General features: G+C 41.4%; 2 protein-coding genes across 2 annotated transcripts; both read left to right on the forward strand.

Annotated features, from left to right (window-relative positions):
- LOC141657648 (FACT complex subunit SPT16-like) lies at positions 1 to 4,883 on the forward strand. The gene is made up of 2 exons (XM_074464944.1): positions 1 to 1,729; positions 2,827 to 4,883. Exons 1-2 carry the CDS (start codon positions 353 to 355, stop codon positions 4,627 to 4,629), a joined length of 3,180 nt encoding a protein of 1,059 aa, XP_074321045.1. The 5' UTR covers positions 1 to 352; the 3' UTR covers positions 4,630 to 4,883.
- Positions 4,884 to 8,852: 3,969 nt separating this feature from the next.
- LOC141657649 (putative RNA polymerase II subunit B1 CTD phosphatase RPAP2 homolog) lies at positions 8,853 to 14,113 on the forward strand. Its single transcript, XM_074464945.1, has 7 exons — positions 8,853 to 9,538; positions 10,129 to 10,380; positions 10,500 to 11,171; positions 11,826 to 12,016; positions 12,100 to 12,363; positions 12,472 to 12,630; positions 13,309 to 14,113. The coding sequence occupies exons 1-7, from the start codon at positions 8,932 to 8,934 to the stop codon at positions 13,411 to 13,413; spliced, it is 2,250 nt and encodes a 749-aa protein (XP_074321046.1). The 5' UTR covers positions 8,853 to 8,931; the 3' UTR covers positions 13,414 to 14,113.
- The last annotated feature ends 7,706 nt before the right edge of the window (positions 14,114 to 21,819 follow it).

Raw genomic sequence — 21,819 nt, forward strand, 5'->3', positions numbered from 1 at the left:
GTCATCCCACCACTCACAATTCCACATAACCACGATGGCATTTCTGTAATTTCCGTCTTTCTTTCCTTGTATATATATATATAATCTCACGTAATTCTCCTTTTTTTATCTCATTATTTTCTCCCAACTTTCTCTCTCTAAAAACACACTCACTCTCTCTACAATCTCAATTTAATCACCTCATTTCGATGATTTCTTCTCAAATCTTCTTCTCGAAACCCTAGAAATTTCACCTAATCCAACTAATTTGCCCCAATTATCCCCATCTCAAACCCTAATTTCACTCTCCAAAATCCATTTTCCTCTAATCGAAACCCCAAACCCTAACCCTAACCCTAACCCTAATTTTGCGATGTCTGACAGAAATGCGAACGGGAAGCAGCCGCCAGCACCGCAATCGACTCCCTACCAGATCAATTTGGAAAACTTCAAACGTCGATTAACCACCTTGTACGCTAATTGGAAAGACGGAAAATCTGATTTATGGGGCGACGCTGATGCACTCGCTGTCGCAACACCGCCGGCTTCGGAAGATCTTCGTTATCTGAAGTCATCGGCGCTCAACATTTGGTTATTAGGTTACGAGTTCCCCGAAACAATCATGGTTTTCACGAGGAAGCAAATCCATTTTCTCTGCAGTTCGAAGAAAGCGTCGTTGCTTAGTGTCGTTACGGCGGCTGCACGTGACGCTGTTGGTGTGGAAGTGGTGATGCACGTGAAGGCGAAAGCTGAGGATGGAGGTGCGGAGATGGATGCGATTTTGAAGAGCGTGAAATCGGTTAGGGATGACGTCGTTTTGGGGTATCTTGTGAAGGAGGTTCCTGAGGGGAATTTGCTCGAGACTTGGGTGAATAAAGTGAAGGGTTCGGGTGTGAGTTTGTGTGATATTACCAATGGTTTGGCGGAGGTTTTCGCTGTTAAGGATGCTGGAGAGCTTACGAATGTGAAGAAGGCGGCATTTCTGTCTGCTTCTGTGATGAAGAATCATGTTGTTCCTAGGGTGGAAAAGGTTATTGATGAAGAGAAGAAGATTGCGCATTCTGCGTTGATGGAGGATACGGAGAAAGCGATTTTGGATCCTAGTAAGGCGAAAGTGAAGCTGAAGGCAGAGAATGTGGATATTTGTTATCCTCCGATATTTCAGAGTGGTGGGCAGTTTGATCTTCGGCCTAGTGCGTCGAGTAATGATGATATTCTGTATTACGAGTCGTGTAGTGTGATTATCTGTGCTGTGGGTTCGAGGTATAATAGTTATTGCTCGAATGTAGCGAGAACGTTCTTGATTGATGCTAATTCGATGCAGAGTAAGGCGTATGAGGTGCTGTTGAAGGCGCAGGAGGCTGCCATTGGTGCGTTGAAGCCTGGAAATAAGGCTAATGCTGTTTACTTGGCTGCATTGAGTGTTGTTGAAAAGGATGCTCCTGAGTTGGTTGGGTTTTTGACTAAGTCTGCTGGGACTGGGATTGGGTTGGAGTTCCGTGAGTCGGGTTCTAGCTTGAATGCGAAGAATGAGAAGTTGTTGAAGCCGGGAATGGTGTTCAATGTTAACTTAGGGTTTCAGAATTTGCAGGCTCAAACGAGTAACCCTAAGAGCCAGAACTTTGCACTTTTGTTGGCTGACACGGTTATTGTTGGAGAGAGGGGACCGGAATGTGCTACAACCGTGAGCTCTAAGGCGGTTAAGGATGTCGCCTACTCGTTTGGTGAGGAAGAGGAGGAACTGCCCAAGGTGATGGTTGCTAACTTTGCTTAGATTTTTTTTGTCGCGTACTCATTTGGTTTGGTCGGGTTGTAGTTGTTGTTATCTATTGTTTTATAACGAATTGGTCGAATTCTATAGATTGCAGAACCTATAATAGTTGTTGTTTATATCATATGCTTAGCTTTTATAGCTTTGATCAGTTTAGTTGGTCATTGGCATTCATTTTTGCGCTGCGAGGTGAGGATGTGGTTTGAACACCATGGACTGTGAGTAAGAGATTATAAAGCTATTAATGTGTGAAAGATTCTGAGTCGCATTTTGAATGATGAAGTATTATATGCTACTTGGATTTGTTCTGCATTGATTTATTTATAATCCATGCAACTTATGACGTCTTTGTTTAGTATTATACCTAATACCTATGTTGTTTGGCGGTGTAAGGTGTAGACTATAAATTTCCTTATCCTTTTGAATACATGCTATATGTGCTGGGGTTAATTTAGTTTTATGCGTCTTGCGTTTGCCTGTCTAATACTCTAATGTTATGGGCTATACTTTCCTTTTTTCTTTTGAATCATTTGTTCATAATAATTTGGTTGTTGAGTGATTTCAAGTAATTTTTTGTCAGACGACATTCAGAGTATCAGTGAATTGATTGTGAATTTGTGATTTCAAACTTTGCTGTATTTTTGAACGAGAGTTTACTTGATGTGGTTACCTTATTCTGTTTGCTGCTGCGGCATTTATGTATGTGGTCAGGTGTTAAATTTGTATGTTATGCTGTTAAATATCCATAGTTTGCCTCTAGTGCTAACTGCCACCAGCATTTGTAGAGTAACATTGTTGCTCTGTCTGCCTAGATTAGTGCCTAGATTAGTATCCAAAGATCTTTCTTTGCTGAATATATTTGATTTCTTTTGAAACAATGGGTCAGTTTTAGGTTTATCCTCTCTTATGAATAAGCTCACAATGTTCAAGTACTTCCGACTATAAAGCCATCTTTCATTATGTATAATTTTTCTTTTGTTATTTCGTTTGCCATATATTTTGTTCTTTGTTGGATAACTGTGTCCACGCTAATACTCTTTGACACGATTTTATTTTTTTGTTTTTCAACTCTGCAGAGAAAGACTGAGGCTGTACCCACTGAGGCATTCCCATCAAAGACCACTCTTAGATCAGACCATGGAGAGATAAACAGAGAAGAGCTTAGGAGGCAGCACCAAGCAGAATTAGCCCGTCAAAAGAACGAAGAAACTGCTCGCCGTCTTGCTGGCAATGATACTGGAGCCCGAGATAATCGCTCAGTGGGAAGATCTTCATCAGAGTTGGTAGCATACAAGAATGTGAATGATCTCCCACCGCCAAGGGGCGAAATGATGATTCAAGTTGATCAAAAGAGCGAGGCTATTCTACTGCCTATTTATGGAAGCATGGTTCCATTCCACATTGCCATGGTGAAGACTATCAGCAGTCAGTCCGACACCAACCGCAACTGCTATGTCAGGATAATCTTTAATGTTCCCGGCACACCATTTAGTCCACATGACGCTAATTCTATGAAGAATCAAGGAGCTATATTTTTGAAGGAAGTATCTTTCCGTTCGAAAGACTCGAGACATGTGAACGAAGTGGTTGGGCAGATAAAAACACTCCGGCGCCAGGTGGCTCAGAGGGAGTCTGAGAGGGCCGAGAGGGCAACCCTGGTTACCCAAGAAAAGCTACAAGTTGCTGTGAACAGGTCGAGACCAATAAGATTGTCTGACCTCTGGATCCGTCCACCTTTTGGAGGCCGAGGAAGAAAGCTGCCTGGTACTTTAGAAGCTCATGTGAACGGGTTCCGCTATTCTACTTCTAGGCCCGATGAGCGAGCTGATATTATGTTTGCTAACATCAAGCATGCCTTTTTCCAGCCTGCAGAAAACGAGATGATTACTCTACTTCATTTTCACCTTCACAATCATATAATGGTTGGAAACAAGAAAACCAAGGATGTTCAGTTCTATGTTGAAGTGATGGAAGTCGTTCAAACCTTAGGTGGTGGAAGAAGGTCTGCCTATGACCCAGATGAGATTGAAGAGGAGCAACGGGAAAGGGATAGAAAGAACAAAATCAACATGGATTTCCAGAATTTTGTCACCAGGGTGAATGAAATATGGGGGATGCCACAGTTTAAGGACTTTGACCTGGAGTTTGATATGCCTCTAAGGGAGCTTGGCTTCCATGGTGTGCCTTACAAGGCTTCAGCTTTCATCGTTCCCACGTCAAGCTGTCTTGTCGAGTTGATCGAGACTCCCTTCCTTGTGATCACCTTGAGTGAGATTGAGATTGTGAACCTGGAGAGAGTTGGCTTTGGACAGAAGAATTTTGATATGACCATCATATTCAAGGATTTCAAGAAAGACGTATTCCGAATTGATTCAATACCTACTACTTCTTTGGAGAGCATCAAAGAGTGGCTTGATACCACAGATATCAAGTACTATGAGAGTAGACTGAATCTCCACTGGCGGGCCATCCTGAAAACCATCACTGATGACCCACAAAAGTTCATTGAAGATGGAGGATGGGAATTTTTGAACATGGATGCTAGTGATTCTGAAAGTGATGGCTCACAGGAGTCAGATAAAGTTTACCAGCCGTCAGACGTGGAAGCCGAGTCAGAGTCGGAAGATGAGGCCTCAGACAGCGAGTCCCTTGTGGAGTCAGATGATGATGAAGAGGAAGAGGAAGAAGAGGAGGAAGAAGAAGAGGCAGGTAAGAGTTGGGAAGAGCTTGAGAGAGAAGCAAGCAACGCTGACAGAGAGAGAGGAGCAGAATCTGACAGCGAGGACGAGAAGCGTAAAAGGAAGATGAAGGCAAGTTCGTTTGGCAAATCTCGTGGTATTCCCAGTAGCAGCATGTCCAAGCGCCCCAAGCATCGGTAGAGGGTGTCTCGTGCTTCAGTATGTTCAGTTTTGATGTCAGTTGACGTGGGAATTAGTATCAGTATCAAATAGGTGGGTAATTGGGAATCTGTTTTAGGTTTAAGTCCATTTTGTTGCTTCGTTTCTCATTGCAGAGATGTGTTGAGCATGATGGAATGCATGCTTATTTTTTAAAAAATGACCAGACTTTCTCATGTAAATTGTTGGATGTTTTTCTTTAGATTTGTTGGTGAACTATCTTTTTCTCCTCCAAAGTTCTTGTGTAAGCTCTTGCTTATTTACGGACTCCACTACATTTAGCACTCAGTTCTCTACTCAACTGAGAAGTGGTTGGAGTGATATATACAGCATGTCATGTAGGCCAGCTTCAGACTAGCTGCCCTCTCTATGCGATATTGTGATATGCTATCCCGGTTGGGTTAATTTATTTTCAATACGGTTGGTTTCACGGTACAGTTTTTAGTCATCTTGTGACTCAGCCAGGATGAGTTGCGGTTAATTTGAATTCAAGGGTGCTTAGCAGCTTAGGTCCGTTATTTTGCATCCAACTGATGTGAAGATGTAATTCGTTTTCGTGTGCGATTTGGAATATTGAAGAATGCTATACATAAGTGTACTGTGTACATATTCATTGCAAGTTTAGCCAAAACTAGTCCATAATTTAAACGAACTCTTTAACTCCTTACTCCAGTACCTCGTATACACAACTACACAAGTACATGGCAGTCTCACCTCTCAATCATCGTTGTTAAACTCCCGATCCGGATCGTAGGATCTTATGCTACTACGATTCAAAAAGTGGTAGGATCTTAATTTTATAGGATCTTACGATTCAACTTGTCTCAAAAAAAATTTCAAGTAAAATCTTAACCCGATCCTACGATCTTACGATTATATATCAGCCGATCCTACATTATTAATATTTCAATTTTTTCGGTTACTAAAACTTTACATATGACGTTTACGATAAAAAATTAATATAAACCGGAATAATTTGTGGGTACATGCTAAGATAATAGTGTTTTAATATTTAAACACTACTTTATTACATATTTTGACAACACAATTATGTATTCTAGTTAATTTGTAGGTCTTACGATTCTACGATCTGATCTTACTTATTCAATCCTAATAAGCTCGTCAATCCAAAGTAGGATCCTGATCCTAACAACATTGCTCTCAATTGTTTGCTTGAGGTCAACGTCAGACTGATGACTTTTCTGGTCGAAAGTGGACTTTTGATAGTTTTTCCCAAAAAAATTATAAATAAAAGATATTGGAGAGACAAAGTAAATAAATTTCATTGATTATAGAGTACGAAATAATTTTTTTTTTTTTTTTTGGTGACGAGGGGTTAAATCCTCCCGGGCACATGCAATACCCTGCAAACCACGTGTGCCATGTAAGACATCCTTTAGGATGACAGGTAACCGCAGCACTCCTGTGTAGAGAGTCGAACCCGGGACCTCTCAATTCGTTGCCATTGCAACGCTTTGAGGCACTCCCGCACTCCACTACACTCAAGCCACTTTGGTTTAGAGTACGAAATATTTGATACACATTTCTCCGTCTACAATTGTTGATTTTTTTCCCTCAAATAAGGCGCAAGGCCAGTAAAATATATAAGGAGGGGGATTCAAACCCGTGAGGCCGTGACCTATTATCAGGATACCTCCATTGTAACCATTCGACTATTACAATTGTAAAAATTCGCCAGCAGATCTTGCTTAAGACCGTCTTAACTTAAGCCTCTCACAAACTCTGTTTATCCTTTATTTTGATCGCTTATATGACCGTTGTAAATTAAAACGGTGTTAAACAAAATTAAGATAATTCATTATCAATATTAACATTTAACGATTAAGGCCCTGTTCTTTCTGGCTTTTTAGAGCCGAATCAATCGAAATAATCGAATCAATGAATGAATGAGCTGAGCCGAATCGAATCGAATAGAGCAACTAACTAAGTGATTGAGCCGATTGAGTGAAATAATATTAATATTAATATTAATATTAATATTAATACTAACAATAATAATAATAATAATAATAATAATAATAATAATAATTATTATTATTATAATTATAAAGGGATGCGCGCAGCTTTCATTAAAATAAGAAAAAAAGTTTACATGAAATTGGTGGGGAGCCGAGAGACAATCTGGGCTCCCACACCCTTAGCAATAGCAAAGCTAAGTCTAGTTATTATTAATATTATTAATTTATTATTATTATTATTATTTTTTTTTTTTTTTGGTAACGAGGGAACCCGCAGCCGCTACCTTCGGTGCGCACTGGGTAAACCCGCGGGTGTACGTGATAGCCTGCAAATCACGTATACCGGGTAAACCACCCGAAGGTGACAGGCTCGAAGTCTATTAGGCATGGAACAAGATTTTGCTCTTGGGGAGGCTTGAACCTGGGTCTCCTGGGAATTTCACCCAAGTTTTAACCACTAGACTCCACCCTTGCGGGCTATTATTATTATTATTATTATTATTATTATTATTATTATTATTATTATTATTATTATTATTATTATTATTATTATTATTATTATTATTATTATTATTATTATTATTATTATTATTATTATTATTATTATTATTATTATTATTATTATTATTATTATTATTATTATTATTATTATTATTATTATTATTATTATTATTATAAGAAGAAGAATAACATTAATAATAATAATAACATTAATACTAGTAATTATACTAATTTGAGTGATTAACTAGGTAGCCACCATGAACCACAGTTCACCATCAATCTAATTAGGTGAAATAATGGAGTACCAATTTGCTAGATTGATGTTCAAAGTCTAGTCGTTTATCATCATAATTTGACTGATTAGGTAGCCACCACGAAGAACCAACAATCCTAATTTAATAAATTAGATAAATAAGAATCGACAGACCCTAATTTCATCTTTAACAAATATAAATTTGGTTGATTAATTAAAACTCAACAAATAATATTAATAATTGATAAAAAATAAATTAATTTATTATTTGATAAACTAGAATCCATCTTGTAAGTTTTAAGTCATTTGAGCAATTAAATTAAGTTTTAGGAAAAAAATATTGATTTAAGATTTCACTTGGTCCAGTTTTAGGTGAAAAGGGTATAAAATAGGACGTTATGAAAAAGTGTGTGAGAAAGAGTAAGTTCGTATATAAAAAAATAACTAGGTTTTAATAATAGTAATATTAAAATTAACAATGTTTTTAATAATATTATTATTAATTAATATTCATATTCATATAATAATAATAATAATAGTAATAGTATTAATTATATTATTATGAATATTATTGATTTTAATAACCATAATATTCATAATAATGACAAGAATGAGGATGATTAATTAATAATAATAATAATAATAATAATAATAAATAAATAAATAAATAATAATAATAATAATAATAATAATAATAATAAATAAAAATAAAAATAAAAATAAAAATAAAAATAAATAATAATAATAAAAATAAAAATAATAATAATAAATAAAAATAAAAATAAAAATAAATAATAATAATAAAAATATTAATAAATATATAATAATAATAATAATATTAATAAAAACTATTAAGTTTAAGATTCGCAAAATTGAAATTGGCTGAATTTAGTAGAAATTTAACCGAAATGGGTAAATGAAAGTTGAATTTTGAATTAATGAATGGAGTTGAGTGAAATCAATTGAAGTGAATAGAAATTTGAAATTAATCGAATCGAATAGAAATTGAAATAAACTAATTTAAACCTAAAATAAGCGGAAAAGAAAGACCTAACACTTGTATACACAATTGTCTTATTGGAGAACTTCTATTTCCGAACTGGTCAAAGTTCAAACTTCAAACGGTGGAAGACGATTTTGAGTTGTCTATACAAATACAGAAATACATTCATTTGCCCAGTTTAGACACTCGGCTTCACCGCTTCACCGGAGAGAGAAATTCTGAAATCTTCCGCCGAAAATCTAATTTTGCCGCTTTTCTAAATCATAATCCTAAATTTCAAAGACTTCAATTAATCCTGATTTTTTCTTCTCAATCAATTACTGCATATATTATCTTCAGCGTATTAATCACGGTTTTTAATACTAAACCCTAATTTTATCTTTCCGATTACCTTCAAACTCAAACTATTGGCGTCTATTCTCTTATAACTTGATTCCTTTTTTAGTTTTTGGTACAATTGAAGTAATTTTCTCCAGAAACCCTAATTTTTGTTAGTTTCAATTGAATTGCAAAACAGTAGCAGATTGAGTTGAATTGAATTGAATTGAATGGGGAAAGGCGGAGTAACGACAGTACCAGAAGCAGTGCACAAGATACAATTAGCCCTTCTCGATGGAATTAACGATGAAAACCAGCTATTTGCAGCTGGTTCATTAATATGTAGGAATGATTACAATGATGTAGTTACGGAGCGTACGATATCGGGTTTATGTGGTTACCCTTTATGCCCCAATGAATTACCCCCTGAGCCTCCTAAGAAGGGGAATTACCGCCTTTCGCTTAAGGAACACAAGGTGTATGATTTGAAAGAGACTTATTTGTATTGTGGGTCGAAATGTATGATTAGTAGTAAGGCATTTGCTGGGAGTTTGTTAGAGGAGAGGTGTGTTATTTTGAATGCTGCTAAGGTTCATGCTGTTTTGAGGTTGTTTGATAGTGTTGGGTTGAGTAGTGATGATGATGAGGATGAAGATGAAGAGAGTGTTGCGAAGGCGAAATTGGTGATTAAGGATAAGGATGGGGTGAAAGGTGGGGATGTCAGAGCTGAGGAGTGGATGGGTGTGTCTAATGCTATTGAAGGGTATGTTCCTCAACGTGATCGTAAGTCGAAATCTTCTGAGAAAGGTGAGGAATTGATGATTTCAGCTTGTTCATGTCTTATTTCCTATGGAATCATAGACTCATTGTTACTTGTTACTTGATTATGATGGATAATGTAAATGGCTCACTAAACTGGCTGCACTTCTTCCTATTGCAAAGTAAACAATTGTCGTAAATGGCTCACTAAACTGGCTGCACTTCTTTCTATTGTAAATGGCTCACTAAATTGGTTGTACTCCTCATCGTGATTGTAAGTCCAAATCTTCTCAAAAAGGTGAGGAATTGATGGTTTCAGGTTGTTTATGTCGTATTTCCGATGGAGCAAAGACTCGTTGTTATTTGGTTCTTGATTATGATAGCATAACTTATAATGAGTTACTATACTGGCTACATTTCTTATTGTAAAGTAGTAGTTGATTTAATTTTAAACGCAGTTTTGATTATGGGTCATTTGGAGACAGCCTCTTGGTGTTGTTAACAAGGAGGCTAAGTTGCGTAACTTTGACCCATTTATACTTTCAATATGTAGGATCCCCTGAGGCACTGGGTGGTGGTGGTGTTTTTTGTTATGCATGATAATTTGTTTATATGAATATATATTTGATTGTTCTCGTGTGTTTGCGGTGTATGCTTGTGTATTGTAGGTCATGATAAGAATGTATTTCAAAATGAGGTTGATTTTGATGTTGCTGTGAAACCTAATGAGAAAATTACTGGCAAGAAGGTTCTGAATAAGGATAAATCGACTCAACGTAATCATTCAGAATCTTTGGAGCCTTTGCTTAGTGAGATAAATTTCACAAGTACCATAATAACCAATGACGAATATGCTGTTACGAAGGAGAAACCCAATGGTGGTTCCAAGCCTGTGCCTTCTGGAGCTAGGAAAGCTAAATGTGAGTTGTATTTGGTTTGATTTGTACTAGGGGTTTTTACAATTAAATGTAATTGTGCTTTTGTTTTCGTTTCCAACTTGCAAATGACCTTTTGTTTAATTTTTCGTAATGTACAGCAGTCTCGGCACCAAAAAGGCATGGCTCTAAAAAGGGGAAGGATTCTGTATTTGGCAATATGGATTTTACGAGTACTATAATAACTGAAGATGAGTATAGTGTTTCCAAAAGGCTTCCAAGTCAACCTATCTCGGATCAAGATCAGGTTGCACAAGAGTTATCTGCAAAACTGAATCTTGCAGATTCAGAAAAGCAATTTAAATGCCCAGACAATCCTGTAGATCTTGAAAAGAAATTTTGTCAGAGGTCTACAAAGTCAGCAGTTGATGGGTCTGCATGTGCGGAAAATGAGAAGGGAAAATTAGCTAAAGCTCCTTTTCGTCACAGTGAAAATGATGCCAGTTCTAGTTCTGGATATGTAAAAGATGATTCACTTACTGCACATGAAATTCACTCTAGTAAAGCCAAATCCAAGTCTTCTCTTAGAACCTCAGGGAGTAAAAGGGCCGCTCGTTCTGTCACGTGGGCTGATGAGAAGCCCAATGGTGTTGCTAGTGGAAATCTCAGTGAGTTTAAAGAAATTAAAGATACAAAAGAGCCTATTTCTCTAAGAAGCAAAGTGGAGGAGGACAATCAGGAATCACGACGATTTGCATCAGCTGAAGCCTGTGCAGCGGCTTTGAGCCAGGCCGCAGAGACTGTTGCATCTGGACAGTCTGATGCTACTGACGCTGGTATGCATGTACAATCTGTAGGGTCTGTCAGTGGAACACTGATGTTACCTCGGCTCCTCACTTTTTGGGTCATACCCATGTCTGCACGATACTAACCTTTTGTTTAGGTGGATGGATTTGGAGGAAAAGAGGGGGATGATTTCCTTAGTTTCCTTATTAAAGTTGAGTCACAGGGAAATGTAAAGGAGGGAAAAGACAAATTAATTATTAAAATCCTCCACAGTAAAATTTGGAAGGAAAATCACATTGCTCATACCCCCTCCCCCTCCCCTTCCACTTCCTTCTCTTTCTTGTATCCAATCAAAAAGTAAAGCTTAGGTGTATGGAGAGCATACCCAATCCTTAGCACCCCAACAGTTTTTCTGTAAAGGCAAAAAGGGACCCTAAGATAAATGTAGAGGAAGAGATTATGTATGAAGCACTTAGTATGACTGCTTTTATTAAATACTCCATATCTCTATATCTCACTTTTACTCCCAAAGATGTCAAATTTACCTATAATTTTTGTTCTGAAGACATGTTGCTGCACCCATGTCTGTGTCTTAGGACAAGGTCCCCGAATGTAAAAAGTTGGTGTATAGTGAATTGACTCCTGATTATGTGCCCGTGTATTAAACTTTGCACTGAGCCTCTCTTGCTGATGGTCTTTTCCAGTATTTGAGGCTGGGATCACAGTGCTCCCAGAGCATGAGATAGATGGTACCGAGGAATGTTCAGTCGAAGATGGAGCGTTAGAGGAAAGAGAAACTGTGAAGTGGCCTGAGAAGCTAGACAACCCCGATTCTGACGCCATTGACTCTGATAATTCATTTTTTGATGCTGCGCCAGAGGGATTCAGCTTAACGGTAAATTTCAAATTTCACTAAGATTCCTGTCTGTCAGCTATCTGCTCAGTAAATGATTTTTTGAAAAAAATTGTATGCGTCAGTTATCGCCTTTTGCCATGATGTGGAATGCACTATTTTCTTGGCTGACCTCATCCTCATTGGCCTACATATACGGGAGAGATGACAATTTCCATGAAGAATATATGTCTTTCAATGGAAGAGAATACCCTAGCAAAGTTGTGCTTCCTGATGGCTGTTCTTCAGAAATCAAGAAAACTCTAGCTGGTTGTCTTTCCCGAGCCTTGCCTGGATTGATAGCTGAACTTAAGCTGCCAACACCATTATCTACTTTGGAACATGGGCTGGTATTTTTTTTCCCTATCAAATAATACTCCGTACATATTATTTTGACATGGATCATGATTAGCACTGGTCAGATTGGTTTACTGATAAGCTTGCATGCATGCTTACAGACTTGCTTACTGGATACAATGTCTTTTATGGATCCACTCCCTCCATTCAGAATGAAGCAGTGGCAAGTGATTGTTCTCCTATTCATTGATGCTCTTTCAGTTTGTAGGATTCCTGGATTAAGTCCACACTTGACAAGCAGAAGGATCTTGATTCCCAAGGTGAGTTTTTTGTTTTTGTTTTGATTTCTTGTGAAAACTTTTATTATTCTCCTAATATTGTAAGCTTTCGGTTATGGTACACTAAATAAAATAATTACATGGCACATAGACCTTCGTATGTTGGCCATCCCGACCTCCCCATTTGCAACATTTCTCCGGTGCCTCATAGTTGGCACCTGATGTACGCAGCATTTCCCTTGTGTAAGAGAGGGTGATTGCGTATATATGGCCTTCAGACTCACTACAGAATGAGAAGGCTCTGTGATAAGTTTAGTTACAGCCTTACAGGTCAACCTTCATGCCAGTATGTTGCGCAATAGATTATGGTTTCTGCTCATGGGTTACAAGCCTTCAAATTGATCACACGTTTGAGAAGGCACCAGGATAACTGTAGTTTAGAGATCAACATGCATGCATGGCACTATGTTAATAGATTTTGATTTTATGCTTGCACTCGTAGAAGTTGAGATCTTTATAATCTTGCTGATCTTTAAGGGGGTTTCCCGATTTTCTTATGAGAGTATGCCTATACCCTCTAGATGACTAATTCTTCGGTACAGTGTCATATTTTGTTAATTGTTAAGTTACAAGTTACGATAGGAGTGTTGAAATACCTCTGATTTCTCAACAATCTAGGACAATCCTTTATTACGAATGTTATTGGGTTGCCTATTGCAGGTTTTGAGTGCTGCTCAGTTTAGTACCGAAGAGTATGAGATCATGAAAGATATGTTGATTCCATTGGGCCGTGTGCCTCAGTTTGCCATGCAGAGTGGTGGTTGATAACTCTACCCACAGGCATATTTGACTTTTATGTACACTGCTACATGCTTTCGGTTGCTGCTCAGCTGAGGTCTGTCAACTGCGTTTGTTCTATCGCACACATCTTTTTGTTTCCAACAAAAAAAGGAGGAAGAAAGAAGAGCAGATTCTATTCACTATGCAGCTCAAAAAAGCTTTTTACTTCGTGCTCCTAGATTACGTACGTGAAATATGAAGCAACAAGTACTAGTAATGTTGACTGTTCCATTGTTAATAGTAACTGGTGCCTCTCTGATTTCCTCTCCCTCTACTAGAGAACACTTGCCCTATCTCGTTCTTCGAGTAAAGGATGTCACTAGTCGTTTAGACGGTGGTAAGCCGTAAGCTTCAAACTTTCAGTGTTCATCTCTGAATTTCATTTGTTAGAAGTATTATTTAGAAAAAAAAAATGTCGCTTTTTTTGCCTCCTTATCGTGTGCCAAGTAGGCATAGGTTAGAAAACCCTTTATATGAGTTACGAGATCTATACTTGTATATGAGGTGGTGTTACGGATATCATTTTTTTCCCGTCTACACCTCTACTGTTTGAAGTCAAATAAAATTAGACGGAGGAAAAGTAGAAGTGATATTTCTAATAGTATTTTTTAGGAAAAATTACAAATAACCACCACGTATTTACGTATTTTTACAAATTACTACCACGTATTTGCGTTTTTACAAATAACCCCAAAACTTCAATGTATATTCCCCAATTACCACCGTATTTCTACCCGAACACCGTTTTCTTATTTCCCGACTTGTTAAGTGACAATTTAAACGAAATGACAAGACTACCCTCAATAAACTTACATTCATGAACCAAATAACTAATCGATTCATTCAATTACACCAGCCTAACCCTAAATCCCAAATTTCTTATTCTTCCCCAATTCATTCAATCAATTATTTGTAAGTTGTAACACTCCGAAATTTCTTATCCCAAATAATTGATGTGATCACACATGGTCATACACACACATAAACCAACAAATCAGAAAAACCATGTTGGTAATTAAGATAATTTGACCAGTGACCTTTCCATTCATATTTTGTGGGCTCTTAAAAATACTGGTGAGATTTGTGTTGGTTATGACAAATCTGCCAAAAGTATTTGTTCCCTAAATGCCAAAAGTTTTTGTTCCCTAAACCCAGAAGTATTTGGCAGTGAAGAAGAGTAAGAAAAAGAAGGGATAATGGTATCACCACTTGTTTCTGGTAATTCAATTCATAGGTCAGGATCAAGACCTCAACTTGATGTTAGTGGTGCTGCTATTCAAGGCAATTTTGAAGAAAAAGATCCTACTATTTTGTTCCCTAATCAATCTGATGATTAAAACCCATGGACGGTTCGAAAGGATGATTCATGTCAGCCGACCCCAAATCATTTTGGGATTAAGGCTCTGATGTTGTTGTTGTTGTTGTTGATGAACGTAAGTTTAATGAGGGCAGTCTTGTCATTTTGCTTAAATCGTCACTTAACAAGTCGTAAAATAAGAAAAACGATGTTCAGGGTAGAAATACGATGGTGATTGGGGAATATACATTGAAGTTCGGGGGTTATTTGTAAAAACGCAAATACGTGGTGGTAATTTGTAAAAAAACGCAAATACGTGGTGGTTATTTGGAATTTTTCCTATTTTATATGATCCTTGCATTTGCGTAACATTGTTATACACAAAATGCCAAATAATTTGCGTATTAGTATATGCAAAAATTTGCGAAAGTGGTAGATAACCCCCTCTACTTTGCTTACTAGTGAAATTCACCCCCCTTAACTTTGTTTTGTAGTATTTCACCCCCTTAACTTTGCTACTAGGTGAAGTCAAGCCTCTTTTCTTTTTTTTAGCCAAAATCTCGCGGGAAAGTCAATATATCATCAATTTCTCGCCGGCAATTCACTATCAAATCCAATTATCTCACAGGAAAAATAAAAAATACACTTCAAAAAAATAAATACGTTTACAGTATATATAAACGTATATTTTACATAAAAACAAAGCTACTGTTGATCTTTCTCACATTTCTTACAATTTACAAATTTTCTTTTCATCGTACAAACTGATCATCTAATTGCTTCCCTGTGCAGTGCAATTGCCATGTCTACACTCCCTGACATAGGTAAATCAATCGCTTTCCCTACTTTTTGATTGAGATTCTTCAAGAGTCCTATTTGTGTACTAGAATTTATAGATGTATAATTAGGGTTTATACCTGTAAACACTGATGGGGCATATTCTGCACCCGCTGACCGAGTCAACATATTGAGCAAGGTCAAAGATATCCACAACAGAAGTCAACGTATTAGACAAATAACCGACGCACTCGTCGGCATTCACTGGTCTCGGCTAGGTAACTAGCCGGCGAGAAGCACATCCGCGTACTCACATCCAAATCCCTCGGCATGGAGTCAACCAGCCACCCGGCCGCCATGGGTCCCTCGACCGAGGGTAGAGAATGTCTTTCCACCTGCTAGCCACTTGGCCACTACGTGACAAAAGGTGAAAGTCTATAAATACTCCTCAATCCTCATTGATAAAACGATCCACAATTCATCCTAAAACTCACTATTAATCCGGTATAAACTCCCTTATCTCTCTACAATATACTTTGCCAAGTAACATACAACTTATCTCTTTAAGTTTACCGACTTGAGCGTCGGAGTGAGTACGCTCGGTACCAAGCCGAGCCCTCGGTTTGTTCATCTTTACAGGAGAGAGCGAAAGGAAGAGTCAAGCAAAGACATCACTCAACAAGCTTACGTGGTCACAACTCGCTCCGAATTACACCCGAACAATTGACGCCGTCTGTGGGGAGAGATACTAAAAGCTAGTCACCTCCCTTACAAAAAAACAAAACAAAACAAAACCATTTAAAGAGCTAAGAAGATGTCAAAACAACAAGAAATAATTGTGAGTGACGAAACCGCATTCTACCAGGATGACACGTTCCCTAATTCGAGATCGGCCCCCCACCGCCGAGTCATTGAGCCGGTGAAGTATGGGATGCCAAGAGAGCTAGAAACACCACGCCGACCGACCAAGTCACTGTCATGGGACATGTGGTCGATGCCGCCAAATTGAAGCTATTCCTGGACCTGATGGGTGGTACGCCCACCCCCGTCACGACGACGGTGACGACGCGCTCCACAGTGACCAGGGCCCACAAAGTGACTCCGAACAACTTGACCGGAGTAATACAAGGAGCTGGGCATGCAAGGACGCCGGCGGAGCCCGTGGTGCCGGTGGCGGACCAAAGTCCATCCCCCACTCGCGGGAGGACAATCCGCCGCGCGGCCAACGAGGCCACCCCGAAGAAATGAAGAAAGAAGTCCGACTCTCCAAAGTCGGACAACAAGAAGCCCTTCCCGCCACGGGGAGAGAAGCCGGACTAGGGTTGCGAGGAGCCGATCGCCGCGTGTCATTCGGCACGTGGTCAGACAACCCCTCAGTGCCTATGTCCTCGAAGTCCCTGGTCGACTAAATCAAGTCGCGCCCCTATCATACAAAGAGGATAGCGACCCAACTGATTATGCCGAGGCTTTCGAGTCGTACATGTCGGTATGGGAGCAACCCGATGAGGTGTGGTGCCGAGTCTTCCCAACAACGCTGCATGGGATGGCTCAAAGTTGGTACAAGGGGTTACCTAATGGTTCGGTATACTGCTATGCCGACCTGAGAGACAACTTCATAGCCCAGTACGCCTGCAACAAAAGAAGGGCTGTGGAGACCGCAGATCTCCTGACTATCCGACAGGGGGAGGACGAGTCCCTCCGGAGCTACGTCAAGAGATTCGACGCTAAGGTTCAGCAAATCCGTGAGCTGAACACCGAGCTGGCGGCCTTCGCGCTGATGAAAGGCCTCCCGAAAGGCGAGTTCAAAAACGAGCTCATCAAGTGCGAAGACCTCAACCTAGACTCCGCCAGAAAGATGGCCGACCGAGTCGTAAAGGTGGAGGACTATCACAAGACCTGGGTAGGCCACAGCGAAGCTGGGCACCCAGAGAGGAGGAGCCGCCGGGACAACGGAGATGAAGGACGCCGTGACATGAATAGGTCACGGCCCGAAAGATTTAATAGGAAACAGAACTCGGCGGGCGCCGGGGGGAGTTCGGGACCATACACCCAGAAGCGGTACAGCGGTCTCACCCCCCTGGTCAAATCACCGGCCGAGGTCTTTGCCCTAAGTAAGAATGAAGGACAGAAGTGGGCCAGGCCCCCCAAGGCGAGGGGGGACGGCGACACTAGCCAGTTTTGCGACTACCACGGCCAAACCGGTCATAAGACCGACAACTGTCGGCATTTGAGGAACGCCATCGAGGAGCTAATCCGAAAGGGGGCCCTCAGCAAGTATGTAGCTGGAGGCCCAGAAACAAGCTCCGACGGGGCGAACAGAAAATCAGTATTCCAACGGATGGGAGTGATCCAGGTTGTCATCGGAGGAAACGAGAACGGTGGGTCAGCTAATGGGCACAAACGGCACCTAAATGAGCTATACCAAGCCATCAACTTTGTGCCCAAAACAGCGATTCCCGCTTCCACCGTCCTTAATATAACCATCGGAAAGAAGGACTACGAAGGAGTCGTTGCCCCGCACAGCGACCCACTGGTAGTCCACCTAGACATAGCCAACCACTTGGTCAAGAGGTGCCTAATTGACACAGGCGCCTACACGAACATCATGTTCAGGGAATGCTTTCTCAATCTCGGTCTGAAGATTGAAGACCTGAGCCCCTGCACTAACCCGCTGTACAACTTCTCTGGGGCCGGCCTGGTACCCCTGGGGTTAATCAGACTGCCGGTGATGTTCGGCCAAGCAGATGCGGCCAAAAATGTTTTTTCTGAGTTCGTGGTTATTGATGGTTCGTCCGCCTACAATGTCCTCATAGGCCGGGTCACTTTGAGCGAGGCCGATGCAGTGATGTCCATCCGGGTCCTGACATTGGTGTATGTCTCGGACCGGGGGGAAGCGCAAAAGCTCGTCTCAAAGGACGAGAGAGATGAAATTGTCAATGTCCAAGTATCCGCTAGAGGGTGCAACATGCAATCCCTCAAAGTGGCGAAGAAATCGAGAGAAGGGGAAGAGCCCATCCTTACAAGCAGAGGGCGAAAAGATGGATACTAATGTCGGCATGGTCGAAGGAGCCGAGACCGAAGAAGTGGAAATTGACCGGAGCGCACCGTAACTATCGGTGCCGACCTGAGCCAAAATTCGAGCCGATCTCCTAGACCTGCTGAGGAAGAACAAAGATGTCTTCGCATACTCAAGATAGCCGAGATGCCAGCGTGAGCCGGGAGGTGATCGTCACAAGCCGAACGTACTCTCCACCGCCGCCCGTCAAGCGTAAGATGAGGAACTCCTCGGCCGAGAAGGATGAGGCCATCAAAGCCGAGGTAGATAAACTTTTAGAGGCAGGCTTTATCATGTCTTGTACTTACCCTGAGTGGCTAGCAAATGTTGTAATGGTAAAGAAGTCATCAGGGGCGTGGAGGATGTGTGTTGATTTTACCAATCTTAATAAAGCGTGCCCTAAAGATTGCTATCCCTTGCCTCGAATAGATAGTTTAATTGACGCCACGGCAGGCTACACTATGCTGAGCCTGCTAGACGCCTTCTCGGGGTACCATCAGGTATTCATGGCCGAATAAGACATGCCTAAGTGCGCATTCATCACCATACACGGCACATACATGTATAAAATGATGCCGTTCGGTTTGAAAAACGCTGGCGCAACTTACACTAGGCTGGTGGACAAAGTGTTTCAAGATAAAAAAGGGCGAAACATCGAGGCTTACGTCGACGATGCTATTGTAAAAAGCAAGTCTGACAGCGAGCACTTGGCCGATTTGAGCGAAACATTTTGTTCACTAAGGAAATATAAGATGAAGCTTAACCCAATGAAATGCAACTTCGGTGTCCGGCCGGCAAATTCCTCGGCGTACTTGTCGCGCCGGGGAATTGATGCCAATCCAGAGAAGATCAAAGCAATACTAGACTGCCGGAGCCGAGGAATCGAAAAGAGGTTATGATGTTTGACCGGAGGATGGCGGCTCTCGCCCGCTTCATCTCTCGGTCGGCCGACAAGAGCACCCCATTCTTTAAAGTGTTGAAAGGGAATAAAGACTTTTCTTGGGGAGGAATGCAGAGTGCGGCTTTCAAGCAACTGAAAGCCCACCTACTAACTCTCCCGACCCTGTCCAGGCCGACGCTGGGGGAGACGCTATACCTATATTTAGCAGTTACCTCGGCCACGGTCAGTGCCGTAATAGTTAGAGAAGAAAACAATCACTAACACCCAATCTACTTTATCAGCCATACACTGCTGCCCGCCGAAAGGAATTACCCACTGATTGAAAAAGCGGCCTTCGCCGTCGTCGTTGCCGCAAGGAAGTTAAAACCCTACTTCGACGCACATCCCGTGATGTCTTAACCGACCACCATTGGAGAAAGCCTTAGAAAAATTCGAAAAATCCGCCGACTTATCAAATGGGCGTGGAGCTATCCGGCTTCGCATTCGCAAGCCGAGGCCTTCGATAAAGGGGCACTTGCAGACTTCCTGGCCGAGTGCACATATCAAGAAGAATCAAATCCCGGTGTGTGGGAAGTATATACCGACGGGTCCTCCACGGCGAACAACTCAGGAGCCGGCATCCTTATCATCAGCCCTAACGGGGACGTGTTTGAGTATGCCTTGAAGTTTACCTTCTCGGCCTCAAACAACGAATCCGAATATGAGGCGGTGATAACTGGAGTCGAGTTAGCTAGAGCTGCCGGGGCGGAGCATGTTGTGGTGAAAACAGATTCACTCTTAGTCACTAATCAAATCGAGAGAGAGTATGAGGCTCGAGACGACGGGATGGTGAGATACCCGAAAGGGTAAAAGCCGACACCGCAAAATTGAAATCTTTCCAAATACAAAGATTGCATTCCAGTGTCCGAGAACAACCGAGCCGACGCTCTCTCAAAACTTGCCGATTCAAGCATCAAGAATGTCACGAACCGTGGCCGGTGGATATCAGAATGCTAAAAGCATCACCGAGACCGTCGGCATGGTGGGCGACATCGAAGCCGAGACGACGTGGATGACTCCGATAATGAAATACAAACTAACAAAAGAGTTACAGAGAGGACCGCAGCCTCTCTCGGAAGATAAGAAGAATCGCCGCAAGGTACTTGGTGTTCGAAGGAGAACTATACCGAAGGTCCGTGATAAGACCACTTTTGAAATGTGTCGGCCCGGCCGACGCGAGCTAATTGCGACAGAGATTCACGAAGGCATCTGTGGACATCACATGGGGGCAAGAACGCTAGCCCACAAAGCTCTCCGAGCCGGCTACTTCTGGCCTACCATGCTTGAGAATTCCAGAGCAAAGACCAAGAAGTGCAAGAATTGTCGATGCATGCTCCTATGATACATGCACCTTCCCGAGACTTGCAACCAGTACTTAGCCCCCTACCATTTGCACAATGGGGGATGGATTTATTAGGGCCATTTCCGACGGCCTCCGGAGGAAGGAAGTACCTAATCGTTGCCGTTGACTACTTCACCAAATGGGTCGAAGCTGTCGCGGTACCTGCCAAGACCACGACGGCCGTAAGAAAGGTGATTTGGGAGAACGTCATAACTCGATTTGGGTAGCCCCAAGTCATTGTATTTGATCACGGCCGAGAGTTTTGGAGTGACATGGTGATGAATTGGTTGGAGGAGCTCGGTATCAAATTTGCATATTCCTCCGTCTGCCACCCTCAGAGCAACGGGCAAAGGCGGAAGCGGCCTAATAAAACAATCCCGAACGGCCGAAAAAGAAGGTTGAAGATCTAAAGGGAAGGTGGGCTGATGAACTACCGGCGTCTGTGGTCCCTTAGAACCACGGAGAAAGAAGCAACGGGGTACAGTCCATTCCACCTTGTCTATGGGTCCGAGGCCGTCCCGCTAATTGAAGCAGCGGTGCGCATCGAACGCAAACCTTTGACCCAATCAAAAATGAGGAAGGCCTGAGAGCCTCCCTAGACCTGGTTGAAGAAAGTCGAGACACGGCACGACTCAACTTGGCAGTGTATCAAAACCGAGTAAGAAGAGCATACAACCGTAGGGTCCACAAAAGGGACTTAAGAGTAGGAGATCTAGTCCTAAGAAAGTCGGCCGCAACCAACAAAGGAAACATCCACGGTAAAATGACGGCCAAATGGGAAGGACCCTACAAGGTGGTTGAAGAAATGAGGCCGGGGACATACCGGTTGACAGACATGGAGGGTGTTCCTCTAATGAGCCATTGGAACACAGACAACCTTAGGAAGTATTTTGTATAGCGGCGGAGGTGTCCGAGACCGTTATGGGCACCCAAGCGCGTGATTATATCTTATGAAGAATGATCCAAGTTTTCCATCAAAA

Source organism: Silene latifolia, chromosome 5 (genome assembly GCF_048544455.1).
Source record: "Silene latifolia isolate original U9 population chromosome 5, ASM4854445v1, whole genome shotgun sequence".
Classification (NCBI taxonomy): Eukaryota; Viridiplantae; Streptophyta; class Magnoliopsida; order Caryophyllales; family Caryophyllaceae; genus Silene; species Silene latifolia.

Coding starts and splice junctions, on each gene's coding strand:
- LOC141657648 (XM_074464944.1), top strand. CDS start 353: ATGTCTGACAGAAATGCGAACGGGAAGCAGCCGCCAGCACCGCAATCG. Junction 1,730..2,826: donor AAGAGGAGGAACTGCCCAAG/GTGATGGTTGCT, acceptor TCAACTCTGCAG/AGAAAGACTGAGGCTGTACC.
- LOC141657649 (XM_074464945.1), top strand. CDS start 8,932: ATGGGGAAAGGCGGAGTAACGACAGTACCAGAAGCAGTGCACAAGATA. Junction 12,017..12,099: donor CAGAGGGATTCAGCTTAACG/GTAAATTTCAAA, acceptor TGTATGCGTCAG/TTATCGCCTTTTGCCATGAT. Junction 12,631..13,308: donor GAAGGATCTTGATTCCCAAG/GTGAGTTTTTTG, acceptor TGCCTATTGCAG/GTTTTGAGTGCTGCTCAGTT.